The sequence below is a fragment of the Malurus melanocephalus genome, unplaced genomic scaffold (assembly GCF_030028575.1).
Source record: "Malurus melanocephalus ecotype Western Australia unplaced genomic scaffold, MMel_1.1 scaffold_47, whole genome shotgun sequence".
Taxonomy (NCBI): Eukaryota; Metazoa; Chordata; class Aves; order Passeriformes; family Maluridae; genus Malurus; species Malurus melanocephalus.
The window spans coordinates 978669-994264 of record NW_026623279.1 but is presented as its reverse complement, the minus strand read 5'-3'; the positions used below and the strand labels follow the sequence as shown (position 1 = coordinate 994264).

Genomic DNA, 15596 nt, shown 5'->3' with positions numbered 1-15596 from the left:
AGTTTCAACTTTGAATACTTAATGATCAAGTTAATATAGTATTTTTTAATTTTAAAATATGGAGTCTAAACTTAACTATAGGTCTTTGAGTGAAAGTGAAACTGTCTTCTATTTCCATGTCAAGTTTAGCCTTAGTGGAAGTCTGAAGCAAGGTCTTTTGGCTTCAAGTTCATGTATTTTTTATTACAGGATGTGAAGCTGACAGCAAGCAATGATGACTACTATTTTGTATTCGAGGATTATTTATATCAGGTATGTAACCTTTTTTTTTGTTAGAAAACTTGGGAGGTATACTCCTGTGGGATTGTATCATCTTTGGAGAGAGGGCTGCCTTTGTAAGGCAGAGTACAGTGGGACAGATACCTGTGTTTGCTGTGTTACATGTACTTCCCCTTCTGAATAACAAACTTGTACACTTAAACAGGTTAAGCAGGGCAAGTTTCTAAAACTCCTGCTATGAAGGACCATACACAATGTCTTTCCAGTGCAAACTGGAAAATACGCCAGCCATATTTTTCCCCTTTCCAGGTTTGCAATAAATAACCCCCAACAATTAAAAGCTTGATGAACAGAGAAATTAAGACTTGAAAAATATATTCAGGGTTCCATTTAAAAAAAAACAAACCTTGCTTTACAGTGACCTACTTCAATAAGCATAAAAGATATTGTATTAACATACTTTTAATTTAAAGACATTGATTCTGTATAAGGTAGTGATGGGTATGTTTGCTTGTAGGATTGCTCCTATTGCAAAGCTTTTCTAGCAATCAGGAATACAGCTAATTTATAAAGAATTATCTTCATTGCTGCCTATCAAATGCCCATAAATAGAAGGTGATTACATCTRTGAATTTCCTAATGTGTAGCGGCCTGCAGTGTCAACATAATGATCATGCAGCAAACTTTAGCATTTCTACAGTGCTTTTGATTTCATTAGTCACATCTGTTATGTTAGCCTTGCTTAATTTTTTGATTTAGAGCTATGTGAAACTAAATAATTTCTTCTTTGATAGGAATGTGTAAAACTGCTAGTAATTTAATTAGGCAAGAAACTGTCTTTAATGCTGCTTAGTCCATATAGGTATAATATATGCAGTACTAGTTAAGCACGCTATTCAAGGATGTGTGCAAATAGTTTAGCATACTAGCATTTAAACATTAGTACTTAACACTATAATCTTGTGAAATTGTGACCTTTTTTATTTTAAAATAGGTACAGAATTAAGATCCACATCAGAATTTGTTTCAAATTTTTTTAATTTTGAATTAAAATTTGCAAACTGTCAGAATAATGACAACTCAAACACTGATATTTGTTCACTACAATATTTACATGTAAGAGTTTTTCTTGGTCAAAGATGATCATCATTGTAACACTGTCTTCAAGCTGGGATGTGAAAATCTCATTCCTATTTCTTTTTCATTTATTATGTAGGCTACTATGGTTTTAATTAGTCTTTAACTGACAGTTCCAGTAGGTACAGGATTACAAACTATGAATAAGTATGAACTAGCATATCATTTAATCTTTTGTTTTAAGACCATCAGAAATTGATTTTGTTTGTCATTCTCAATATATAACCCAGTTGAACGTTTTCAATTTTTTTTTTTGTATCTCCATTGACTAAAAGAATAGTTACAGAATTAAAATCATAAAAAAGACTAAACTGTCTTTAGTAATTTGAAGGAGACTCACCAAAAATCTTTGAAAAATTATGTGGCTGTTTTTACTGCCAGGCCTTGAGGCGGAGAATATCTCAAACTTCTAATTACTCATTTCTCTAGTTTGGTTTGCTATTTTGTGGTATTCTTCAAACTCTACTCTAGAAGAAAGTTATCCATTTTCCATGATAATTTCTTCTTCCAACCTAATTTGCAAGTGCTTTCCTGCCAAATTATTTTGTTCTATATCCCCTGGAAAATTCTGTAGTATGAGTCACTGTGATGTGGGGTATTATTTATTGATTTAATATTATAAATGGAATTAAATATTGGCTAAATAAGATAGATAATAAAATATTAGTTTAAATCAGACACATTATTTTTCTGTTTGCACCAGATTTATGGCTTTTTTTATGACTTGTTACTGTCTCTTTAAGTTTTCCAAGTCATTGRGTAGAGTGTATCCTTTTTCTGTATGTTGTGAAATAGATAAAGTATCCATCAAAACAAGAAAATTTGGGCTTAAAATAGTGATGTTGATATTTTGCTGGATTATGGTACCTCTTTACTAGCATGCAGTCCTTTTCAGGAAGACCACTGAAATGATGTAATTTATTTCCTTTAATATCTTTTCTTTCTTTATCCCAAAGTTTACATATTTTTACTACTTCTCCATAACTATTGAAATAAAATACCGGTACTTTTGATAAAGTAATTCCATTTTAATAAAAGCTTTGATTTTGGATTTTTTTCTTTCCCTCAGTGACTTGAATTCAGAGGTTTTCTTTTCAGTTGGGTTGTAAATGTCCACTAGTTTGCCATATATTTCTGTACTTGAAAAGGGGTTTGTACCATTATCTTCATTAGCACTATCATTTTGTTAATGTAAAAAAATAACACATGGATTAGTAAATTTGCAAATTCATTATTTCAGGCCAGAAGTTCAATTGGAATACTTTAATCTTACATCTTGCATAATGAATACATGCAAACAACCTCACCCAGAAATTTTTTAGATATAGTCATAACTTAGGTTTGAGCTAGAGTCTATCTCTTAAAAAAGATGCAGAGTCTTCATTTAAAGATTTCCAGATGCTGGTACTGGACACTGTATTTCTAAAAAAGGGGGCCTCAAATGAAGGTTACATTCTTTCCCCTATGAGAGAACATAGTTTATGTCCTTTTCAGATTAGTTTCTCTTTCACCTCAGTTAACATACACATAGAATTACATTTGCCTGTGCATTGTTATTGTCAGTGACATTTTGGCAGCTATGAACATGATTGTGTGTTGCACAAAAATAATACTTAACTTAAACTGTTTGAGATAAAGAAAGTACTCGTTTTTAAAAAATGTTTGTATTTGAGAAATAGTTTAGAGCTTCAAAAAAGAAAAGTTTCAAAAAATGACCTGCTTTCCATAAAAAAAAAAATTTAAAGCAATAATATTCAGATGTTTCATTTTGCATGTTTCCTTTTGACAAATGCTGATATGTGGAAGATGAGTGCACCAATTAGTGGGAAGGAAAAATCCATTAATTTTTATTCACAATAAATTATGTAATGAAATACCATCTTAAGACATTTCTACCTTTTATACCTTGACTACAGTTAAAACAAACTCTTAAAATCTTCAAGAGCAGAGTAACCTGGGTTCAGCTAGGGTAGAAYTAATTTCGTTTCAGCAGCTGTTACAGTGCTGTGTTTTGGATTGGGAATGRGAATGGTGTTGATAACGCACTGATRTTTTGGTGTTTTACTAAGTTGTGTTTATCCTAAGGACGTTTTCCTTGTCTCATGCTCTGCCAGTGAGGAGGTGCACAAAAGAAACTGGGAGACAGTCCAGCTGGGACTGACCAAAAGGATATTCCACACCACAGAGCATCATGCTCAGTATATAAACTGGGGGGAGTYACCTGGAAGGGGGACCAATCTGGGTTTGGGAAGGGTCTGTCTTTAGTGTTTTTATTRTCATTATTATTATCATTTGCTGTTATTCACTCACTGGATGTTCTTATCTCAACCTACATGTTTTACTTTGATTCTCCTCCCCATTCCACCGGGGTGGAGAGGGAGAGGAAGGAGGCTGAGCAGCTGAGTGATTGTTGWWTTCCAGCTGGGCTTAAACCATGACACAGAGGGACTCAGGTGTGCAAAAGCCAGCAGTCAGTTGAAGTCTGCCTTATGTCTGCCCTCTTGTGTAGCTTCTTCATAGTGCAGCCTTTCAGTGCATGAAAACACGATGATTTTAAAGTACAGTAATAATTACTAAATTTTTTACAACTCCGCTTAGGAGAGATTCTTAATTGGTATTTTTTTTTCTATGAATGCTTTTACTGTTTAATTTTATACTCAGTGAACAGTTTTTTTCATTTATGTAAACAATAAATGCCAAATATATTTTACAGTATACAWTGTGCATTTCTGAATACAGTATACAAGTGAATAATCTGTTTTATGAAAGAACTGAATTGCATGCAAACATTTTGTAAAGATCCTGGGAATGAAAGCACATGTAAGTTCTTCCACAACTGCACACATCTGAGAATGTAAATATTTCACTTGCTTTTTCACTTCATAAGACATCTCCAGGTCACAGTAACTGAATAGAAAAACAGTCTAAAAGGTGTAAAAGCAGCCAGGTGTGTGCACAGTCACTACTGTTCTGACAGAAGGGGATAAACACCTGCTGAGAGGGAAGGAGGAGGGTTGAAGAATGTGAATATATTACTGGTTACAAATGAAAGTGAATGTGAAATTACAGCAAGTTCAAAGTGAGCCTGGAAATTTGAACAGGAAAATAAACTGAGTTGGTGAGAAATACTGTTTAAGGCAGGTCCTTAAATTTGTTTGACATTGCTTTGATTCAGTTAGTCTGCTGCCTTTCTTTTCTGCAGGTGTTACTGTGTTTTTCCCGAGATACATCTGTATTGGAGCACTTTACTTACAGTAGCGCCACCCCACCCAAATCATACATACAAGGTAAAAAGAGTTGTTTTAAAAAAGATCATGTAGATTTTTGTTGACTGCTGCAGTAATACAGTATGTGAGTTTGCTTTGTGTTCATTATACCTAGTAAACTACACTTAAAAGAATGTTAATAAAAACTCTGTGTATCCAGTTGACTTCTGCACCAATTCTAGTATGACGGTTTAGAAGCTGATCACATAAAGGCCAACATTGCAATGTTGTTCTTTTCCTCCAGTTTTCTGTGTATAATTCTGCAGTATTTTACCAGAAGAAATGAGACACAACTATGACAATATACTAAAATCTTGGCAATGTCAGCTTCATCAGAGCTAGAAATTTAAACAGACAATATTGTCCTCTGCAACTTCAATAAATTTAGCAACTGGAAGTCATTGTAGAATGTTGTCTTTTCAAAGCAGTGAGTTTTGCAAAACATATTGCTGAAGAACTGTGGTCTCTGTTCAAAGGTGTGGGAGAGTAGAGCTTAAGTGCACTTAATATTGATTTTTTTAAAAATCATGGCGTCTTCTGGAGGATTAGCTTATTTTTGTATGTTTTGGATTTGAGGTCTCATTATTTTTCTTAAAAAACTTCAAATTTCTTGATTCAGTCCACTTGCCTTGTCTGCCAACTTCTGGTGCCATTTCTTGGATGTTTCCATGCTTCTTAGAACCTCAAMTGCCTTATTCTTCCCATCTATTTTTTCACCTACTACATTCCCATTTATTTCCTTGGTCCCTGGTGCTTGTGTATTTAGCCAAATATGATCCCTAAGTACTTTTTTTAATAGGACCTCTGCTGACAATTTTCTTTTTGCTGCTTATGTCACTAAAAGTAATGTTTGGTTTTTAATTTTTTTAATTCCTTTTTATTGCTTCTTTTACTCTCTTGAACTGAATTATGGAATTTTCTTTACCTACTCCTTGAAATGAGCAGATGGTGCACATGAGAGCAGAACAGCAGTGGGATCCCAGGTTTTGCTTCAGGTACAGAGCCATGGCAGCCCAGAAACACATCTATGGAGACCATCCTGCATATTCCTAGACAAATCCTGGGAATGATGTTGCTGATACCTAAATCTGTGCAGTGTAAATCCAAAAGGCTTATATGTCCTATTTTTAGCTAATTTTCCAAGAGATGTGCTTTATGCTAAAAATACTCTCCTCCCAGATTATAATTCCTGACTGCACAACAAACAAATTATTGAAAGGAAAAGGAGGAAATATTTTTTAGTTTAATGAAGCAGCTCATTTGCATAATTGGAAAATTTTGGATTTTGTTTTCATGGGGTAGTAAGCAGGAGTTTTGCAGCTTAATTTTTATTTTATTTTAGTCGGTTCATGCTATAGAATAATATCAAGGTCCAGATTCCATCGAACCTGACAAAAGTTCCATGTGCTAAATTCTACTGTGACAAGTGAACACAATACACAGAGATTAAAAGGATCTCAGAAYATTTTATAAAATTTCATGTAATTAATTAAATTCTTAGTTGAATGTTCTCATTTTAGAACTAAAACAATTGCTAGTTTTAATTAGTTGTAATTATGCTTAATAACACTTTTATATTTGTGAATAAATTGTTACATTTTATAAGGTTCTATAATTAACATATGGTTTTGTAATATAATGTGTTCATTTTTCAGAGAAGATAAAGTTATATGGTCAGTCTCTATGATAAGTGATTTTTGCGACTTAAATCTTTTGTATCCAGCAGAATACTTAAATATTGGGGTTTTTATCAGAGCATTCATCATCCTCTCTGTTGCAGACCTAATGAAGCCTTGAATATTTTTGATCTGTGGTTGTGTCTGTTTAAATGCCTTTCCTGTCCCTAGGTCAGTCTGCCCTTYTTTTCTCCTGGAGCTTCACTGTCTTCAATATCTGTAGCAAACACCTTTAGAACTCCTAAGACACACCCAAATAAAATCTCAATTAAATGGCATTGCTAACGTTTTCCTCCTCTTTTTTGTTGTTTGTCATCRTTTATTGGTGCTGCATTTCAGTTTTATATCTGACATACCTTTCCTATTGCATTGCTTGCTTGTTTTAGACAGTGCCAAATGGTCACTAATGTAATTAGTTGCAATTTTTGTAAATGTAACTTAAAATCTACTTTTAAAATTTAAATTATTTAAATCTTTATACCTTTTCACAGCTTAATCACATTTTCTTTTTGGTTTAATGGTTCACAGGAAAACTTGGAATGGAAGAATATGCTGTTTTCTATCCTCCAAATGGTATGAATTATACTATTGCCTCCTCTAGTGGTAGATTGGAAAGATACAGGATTTTTTTCTCAAAAATGTCTTTTCTGTTGCAAGTTATGTTTTGCTGTTATCCTGTGAAATTCATTAATTTCGAGGAGTAAGCTGGAATAAAGCTACTCCAAACCCACATTCAGCCTGGTGTTAGTAGTCACAAGCAGAATTTGTCTATTTGTGTGGGACGGAGAAGGAAARCAACTTGTGGTGCAGAAGCTTGTATTCAATCTTATATCAGCACTTAGAGGATTTGAATGATACATGCTGAAACTGGCTAACCTCCCAGCTTTTCAGTGCTTGACAAACCACACCCTTTTCCTTTCAAAATGTGTGCTCATATTAAAACTTCCAACACAGCCTATCTGTGTAATTTTAAATKAATATCGTTGCTGTTGTTATAACTTCAATTCTTAAAATTTTTTTCAGCTCTTTGCTTGAGCATTTCAATCTCTATTGAATCCTTTCCCTGCATTTGTATTTTAAGTTCAAGCTCTTTGCTCTTGCTTTCAAGGCCTTAAATCATCAATCTTAAATCTGTGTCTCTGACTTTGTCTTTTATGTCTTCTGTATTTCAGTGGAGTCAGTTGCGGCACATACATTTGTTTCACTTTTTTTCATGTTTGCCTCTGCAATTCCTTTGCATGGCTTTGTAGTCATGAAACATTGTTCTTACAATCTTTGGCCAAAGCAGCCTCCCCTTACCAGTCTTATATAAAATCTAGTGAATGGGGGCTATGATCAGCTGGAAAGGAGGACAGAGCTGTCATGCTTTAAACTGCCAAGTACTGTGAATGTCCTGGGCACTACATGAATTACTAGAGATCTTAGCCTCCTTTTATTCCTACTCCATTCTTGTCAGTGCATGACATTTATGGGCTGTCATTTATCTGAAATTAGATTCTGATATCAGCAAAGCTTCTGTCTAACAGCTTCATGGAAACTGAGCTTTACTTTTCTTTCTAGGAACTATAGCTTGTGTTTAAGCATGTAATTGGTTGTACTGATGGAGGTGATATTGCCCTTAAGAATTTACAAGATGGAARTGTATGAGGGTGCAATAACAAGGAAATACTTTGTTCCTCACATAGGCAGAATACAGTTTGGCAACGTGGAGGGGGGGGGGAATATTTATTTTTGCATGGATAAAGACGACTATAAAAGAACAGAAAAAATATTTTTGTTTTGTAGGTGTAATTCCTTTTCATGGCTTTTCTATGTATGGTAAGTGTGACTCAGAAACTAAAATCCTCAGGATTGCTTTTCCCCATATTGCAGGTTCAAGCTGTATGTACTTTCCTGCYGCTTTTAAATTTGTGTATGTGCATTTATCTTTCTTTGTGTATGGAGATTGTTGTATATACTTTTAAAATTTCAGGTGATTTATTTACTTATATTACAGCTTGCTGCCATGTGTGAATTCCTTCTTTGAGAGCTTAGTTGAGCTAAGTTATGCATCCTAATGTATATGAACAGAGGGATAAAGTTTACCAACGAAGTGCTCTTTCCTTGTGTTTCATTTCTGGGTAGACCATGTACCCATGAAGAGAGTTCTTATAAACAAGAATAATGTGAAAAGCCTGTTGCTCTATACATTTGTCTGCAAGAGGTGTTAAAAGAGCATTACATAATAGAATGGTTGTGAATTTACTGCACAGAGGAAAGGACAAATATCAACAAGATTTTCTAGAAAAAAGCAGACAAATCTCCTTTGGTCACAGACGTATTGCAGCTATTGTAGATGTACTCCAGCAATGTGAGAGTACATGTTTTGGCTTTTCAGGTTTTCCTTTTGATTTATTRAAGGTATTTTTAGCATCACAGGGCAAGCAGATTGTAAGGTTATACTTTCAATGCTATGTTTTGCTAATACTAAAGTTTAATGATTTCACAATCATTAAAATAATGCAATTTAAATATAAAATGCAAATTTGAACCTGAGTAGGGAATCTGAAGTCTTTGAAGTAATGAGCTCTTAAGTTACAAACTCTTCCTTAGGGACTCACTAGGAGGCGTTCACTTGTTCCATGTGAACTGCTTTTCAAAATGTTTGGATTTGACTCTGCCCTTGAGAACAGCATCTCCCTAACTCGGGTGTGAGTTTTCCTCCCTCCCTTCTGTCCTCACTCTTTGCACAAGCTCAGAATGTGCTGGCTCTGAGAGGGAGGAAGGGTGAAAAACAAGGCAGCAGAAACATGGTAATGTCATTCAAGGCTGTGTGTATGGTGCCTGGGACCAAGCAGAGCATCTTCTGTATTTCRTGCTGTGCTGCTATATGAGGAAGTATCTGGTTCCTTATGAAAATCCTATACCCTTTTTCCTGTTTGCTTGCATACACTGTCAGGGTGCCAGCTGTCGGAGGCTGTTCTATTACCCTCTTGGACTTTATGTACATATGCACGCTGACAAGTCTTCCACCTCCATCTTCAAGCATTTAAAACATARACATGGGTAACACCCTCTGCTTTTCTTACCCTTACAGAAATACACCTTTCTGTGAACATTTCACCCTACCTTAGCACCCCAGCTCTCATACACAGGCAGCATTTTTTTTTTATTAAGCCACCTTCTCTGATATCTAGATATGAAGATTAAAATTCACACACACATATATTCATATATATATTAAAAAGTTACATAGATATAGGTGTATGTGTATACATACTTACGCAGATCAATGTGTCTATATCTAGCTTAGTGTAAATAAAACTGAAAGGGTAGGTAACTGTGGAGATAGAGACTGTAAGTCTCTTAAAATGTAAGCTGTCAGCTAAAATGAGTGCACCTGTACAATGAAGCAGTCAGTATGATGAGTGACCAGATCAAAAGGCTGTTCACAAAAAGGTATAAGGACAACTGTCTGTGAAAATGCATTGAGTGTGTGGACTGTCAGCCTCAAAGAACTGGTTATGCTTGCGCAGTCTCAAGGAACTGGTTATGTTTATGTTATATAAATATAACATTTATCTATATGTTAGACTTTGGCAAAACAAGAAAAGTTTGAAAGCTGCTGTTTTACAAATTTAGTCAGTTGTTATTTTGAATCAGGTGTACTAGAAGACTTCTAAACACTAAACTACCAAATGTCACTGGTTTACAGATCTTGTAAGAAATAAACAGGTCATATCGATAATCAGTGTGTCATACTTAGTGATGTTATTGTGGCAACCAAAAACTGTCCCTTTAATATTTTCATTTTCACAATGTCTATCTTCAAGCAGTCTTACAACTTGGGCATAATTTAGAGCTGGTCACTGGCYCCATGACACATTGGAAATTACAGACAGTTGAATCAAGAGCTTGCACTGTTCAGCATCCCATTGCCCTACACCCCAGAGATGCTCTCCTTACAGCATATTTCTTACAGTTCAGGGGCTAGCACTGTAATAAGCAGGTTCTAATTGGTTTAATTTTTTGAAATTTGTAGAAATAATACCTAGAATGTATCATACTCCCTTTTTTTACTTTTTACATTAAACAATAGACTGTTATGGAATACTTCTTTCTCAGTAATTGGTTTAGTACTGTTTTTATAAATTGTGGTACTGTAAGTTACTTGGCTTTTCCTCATACTCCATGCGCTTAATCATTGAACTCTTTTAGCAGTTTACAGTGTTGAGTCAATTATAATTCTTTTATTCTTTCAGTTGCTCCACTTTGTTTTCTGTACCATGAACCTTCCAAATTGTATCAGATATTCCGTGAGATGTATGTGCGTTTTTTCTTCAGACTCCATTCCATCTCTTCTCATCCCTCTGTAAGTTCATTAGGAATTAAATCCACTCACTTGATATTCTGTTTGCTACGGAATAATAATATACAGTAGCATGGTTTTCTATGTAATTGAAATGTATCCTTTTAAATATAATACAATATTTCAGGCAACCTTGGGAGAATTTTTAGGTAATTCCAGTCTGCGTATAGTTGTTTTCTATGTCAGTGTTAGTCTTTGCTATGGAATATCATTTACCTTTATTGAAATAATAAGTTCTCGTTCTATGAAGGTGTGGGGTCTTTTATAAGAGTCAAGGTTTTTAATATAAAAGGTTTCTCAGCTCAGGGAGTTCCATAAATATAAACTCATTTTCATTAATGACATGTAAGTGGACAGTGAAGTATTGTGTAGGGTAGAGGGACTAAAATATAATCATATGTGTAGAGATACTGTTTCAGTGATACCAAGTCAGTGTCAGTCTCTTTCAGTGTAGTATCTTGGTATGMCAGCTTTTTAGTACTACTAGATGTGTTTAAATAATTTGGCTGTTTGTGACCAGGAACAGCTATCTTGAATGTAGGATAGTTGTAAAAATTGGCTTGTCTTCTATTTCTGAAGAATTAAACAGTGAATATTTCTTTTACTTCAAAAAGTGCTGTAGAGTTATAGTACTTTTTGAAATTATTTTCTGGTCAAACAAAATCCTTTCCTTGATATGCCATTTCAAGGCTGTGTTTAGTGCTTTCCATCTTTAATAGCAGAGAAGGGAGTCAAACCAGAGTCTGTTCACTTCCATGGTAATTTTTTAAACAAATTTTAAAATTTGTTTATGTTTAACTTTTTTGTAGTTATCCCCATTGCTGTTTGGTTTTACTTATTAGAGAGATAYTTTTTCTCACATCCTTATTTTTTAGTGCAACTGTGATTGTTTCATCGAAGTGGAAATATTTCAAGTATGTCATAWTATAATAACCCACTAAGTCAGAAACACCAGAGTTCAGAGTTGAAAGACTATCAGAACATATGATGTTGCTAATACATACACAAAGTTGCAGGAGCAAGGCAATGAAGGTATTATCAGCAAGTGACTGAAGGTGTTGGAATTGCTTGTGCCTTTCTCACCTGCGTTGAATATTATATCATTAATAGTGTTCCATTGTTTGAATTAAAAAATTATGCATTCTTACATGCTGATAGTGTTTTCTCAGATTTGACAGGATGAGTGTTAGTATTCAGGATATGATCTTGTTTCTTTAGGGCATTGTATCATTGTGTTTGCTTTTTGAGACTCTTCTACAAACCCATCTGCCCCAACTCTTTTATCACCTCCGAGAAATTGGAGCTCAGCCGTAAGTGCTTCTTTCTGACTTGTTACAAATGTTGTATATTCATTGTTCTGAAAATGGTCTTCTGAAGTATTTTAAGATCTATGGAAAATTACTCTAAAGTATAAACATTTTTCCTTGAGAATCAGATGGAGTGCTTTGTCTAACCTATGTATCTGTGCTTTGTGCATTTCTTCTCTATGCTCTGTGAAAARGAGAGGAGAGTTGCTCTGTGAAAAATGCTCTATGCTACATTATTCAGCTAAGTTTCAGTAATTCATGTTGGATCTATGGAACTATGATGGAACTATGATGTATTTCCTAGGGGACAGAAGACACAGAGATGTGTTAGTTGCAGCAGAAGGTGCTGGAAGGGGYGAGAGAGCAGGAGGCTGTCATTCGGTAGTCAGCTCATGGCGCCAGGCACAACAGAACCTGATAACCTTTTTGTCTTAATTGGTATTCATCTTAATAGCATAATAGCAGAAAGGATAAAATATTGAGGGTGATAATAGCTGAGGATCCCTCTAATGTGATTGTTTGATCAGAATGATAATGAGAATGATATTAGTACTTTATCAAATGAGATGCTAAATAGTTTTATAATGGCTATTGCAAATAAAAATGTTGATTATTACTGCAGCAAGAGAAAATGGTTATTCTTCCTGGAAGGGAAATGCAGAAGGATAATGAAATATTTTCAATTTATAGACAATCTGATCAATATGGGAGGCAGAAATATAATAACCGTTGTTTATCACTTGTTTGCAGGCTACGAATTTCATTTAAATGGATGGTACGAGCATTTTCTGGTTATTTAGCTACAGACCAGCTCTTGCTTCTGTGGGACAGAATCCTGGGATACAATTCTCTAGAAATTCTTGCTGGTAAAAGTTATTTTTACAAAATGTGTGAAGTCTGTGTGAATGTAAGACAAATACATGTTAGCTTCAAAGCATTTTGTGATGAGAAAAAAATAGTTCCTCTTCRAATGCAGACAGCAGGTTACAAACATAGCAAAGCATATATCATCTAGAAAAATGGAATTGCAGGAGTATTTCATCTTTAATAACATATATGTCAGGTAATTTTTTTTTAATGGCAATGCTCAAAAAATGCCAAGTGCTCTCTGAACAGAGCATAGGATTTCCCCCCAGCTTCAGTGGTAGTGGTAAATGAATTCATCACCTTTCAYAAAATACAAGATGCATGGCAACTACTTCTACAGTACTTAAAGCAAYTGAGAGTCCCCCTGACTTTGCTGGCTTTCTTCCTTTGAAGTGGCATCTTTTAAGACACTTGGAAAATGTTGTACTTAAATAATGTCCTCATATTTATGAAAATTTAAGATGGAGGTTTTAGAGAAAACATGTCTTCATTTGGGTCAGTTTTTAAATACAAAGTAGGTGAGTAGAAGAGAAAAGGTTTTGGTTCCATTTGTGCATAAAAGACAGCTTGTCCCTTTTAATTAAAACCTAGTCATCTTAAACTCAGGCATTTTCACTCAGACTTTTCTGAAAGAATGTTATGTTTTTCCTGTCTCTTTCAAAGAGTAGCCAAAGAAACTCAAATGCAGCCACCTGTTGTATATTATTCTTCAGAATCAAAATAATTAAACTAAGTGAAAATTGATATTTGATGTCAAGATTAATTCTAACCACTACTTATCATGTCAGAAACTTAAATATTGGACATTTTCTTTCAGTCCTGGCAGCTGCTGTGTTTGCTTTCCGAGCAGTCAACCTGATGGAGGTGACATCACTGGCTGCAGCTGAAGTAAGGATAAGTTTCACTTAGAGGAGATTGAAATAGTTTCTGATGCTTTGCCAATARGAGTAACTTAAGCTTCAACATGGCACATGGTGCATAGTGCAAATCTTTCTGTCTAAATTCTTACCTTAGATAAAAAATAAGGAAATTRTGAACATGCAGTACATAATACTGTTTTCTGGAGTAAAAGGAAATAAAGGATATTTGCTTCAAAAAGGCAGTGTTACAAAATTACTTTGTACTATTAAGGKTTTTTTTTCTTTTTTAATATATCATCTGTTTTAGTGGGATATATTGTTTTTGAGATATTGCAGAGGTTTGTACTTTTTTCCTCAGTACRTTTTAATGGAGTTGCTTCTCTTCTGCAAATTACAAAAATTGTGCAAGATTACTTTGTCTATGTGAATCTGAAATTTCACTGTGCATACTGTCACAGCAAACGAAGAAAATGAAGTCATTAGAATGAAGATTGTTATTGTTTATATCTAGAACTTGTTAATTTATTTCTTTTCTTTTTTTGCAAAAATATGGTAGTGGATTTTTTTCCAGACTTTGAGAGTTTGTGATCACTTTCTTTAGGATTTTTTAAAAACATACTTTCATGAGAAGATATTGATTATTTGAGGCATTACATTGGACTTACTTCACAAGTACTAGCCAAGCCACAGGATAAGGATTCTTAATTCCCAATTATTTTTAGAAGCAAGTTGAAATGTTAGACCTCTTATTCACYCATGAAGCCGTGTATATTTGAAGTAAGGCTAAAGGCTAAAATAAAATTACTTGGGTAATATACATTGGGTAAACGTGTTTTTCCTTTGAAATGTTAGTAAGAAAAGTTATGCAATAAGGTACATAAACCAGCATAATTTGTTTCTAGTCGTGTCCATATCTATTATTGGCAGTATTGTAGTCAGTATTTGAATCTTCTTTGGACTTCTTAACTTGCTTTAAGGAAATTTGATTCAAATGTCAAATTTAACAAGCCTTTTTGATTTTCATCCTAGGCTGTACTTGCTGACCTTTCAACTCTRAAAGTTATGCCTCTTCTTCAAATATTCTTGTTTGCTACTGTCACTTGATMTGCTTCAACCATGCTGGTACAATATTCCAGCCTTTTTGGAGAAACTAAGCATCAACTATGCAATGTCTGCATAAAACCAAAATAAACTGTATGTATAAAATTAATTTTGAAATTATTACCTTAACATTTTCTAACTGAAAAAAATAACTGCAYGTGACTGTGTGCAGTGCATGCTAATGAATTTCATCGTAAAAGCAATTGTTATTACTTGGACATAGAGAATGACTAGCTGTGCAAGTAAACAATATGAATCACTGTCTAAAATGCATGTAATATTAAATTAAATAAAGTAAATGTAATTCGTGATCTGAGTTTTGTGTTTTTATTGTCAGACTTGTAAAACTCTTATTCTTTTAATATGAAATTACTTTTTCCAGGCTCATAGCTTAGAAGATATCAGCTCAAATGGTGTCAAGTGAGAAGATAAATATACTTGCAAGAATATTTTTTCTGTTTTTCTAAGGAAAGGATGGGATCATAACACCAGTTTTGTTATCCCTATCTTAGGTATTCTTTTCACAGAAATTTTCCCCATGTTCTTTCTCATGTTAACTGTTCCTGTTTATTCTTTTCATACACAAAGATGTAGTCACACATTTCCCGTTCATCTTTGGTTCGCTATACAGCTATCTCARGCGTCTGCTGAACTCCTACCCAGAGTCCCATCAAAGGCATAAAATATGTTCCCCTGCAGAGAAGGCCTGAGCATAGCTTCCTTCAGAACTTGTTGGAGCCAGTCCCTGCATGAGACAAAATATTCCCCTGAGAACGATGCCAAGAGTCCTTGCGCTGTGCCCCACGCCCTCCCTG

General features: G+C 34.4%; 1 protein-coding gene across 3 annotated transcripts in view; it reads left to right on the top strand.

Moving 5' to 3' along the window:
- TBC1D19 (TBC1 domain family member 19) overlaps positions 1-15085 on the top strand; it is a 46949-nt gene extending 31864 nt beyond the window's left edge. For all 3 annotated transcript variants that reach the window (XM_057365044.1, XM_057365043.1, XM_057365045.1), the window contains 9 exons: positions 190-252; positions 4559-4643; positions 6827-6871; positions 8084-8116; positions 10540-10649; positions 11865-11956; positions 12704-12819; positions 13638-13708; positions 14710-15085. In XM_057365044.1, the coding sequence (XP_057221027.1) occupies positions 190-252; positions 4559-4643; positions 6827-6871; positions 8084-8116; positions 10540-10649; positions 11865-11956; positions 12704-12819; positions 13638-13708; positions 14710-14784 (690 nt within the window). In that variant the 3' untranslated portion in view covers positions 14785-15085. The remainder of the gene's footprint in view (positions 1-189; positions 253-4558; positions 4644-6826; positions 6872-8083; positions 8117-10539; positions 10650-11864; positions 11957-12703; positions 12820-13637; positions 13709-14709) is intronic.
- Positions 15086-15596: the final 511 nt, after the last annotated feature.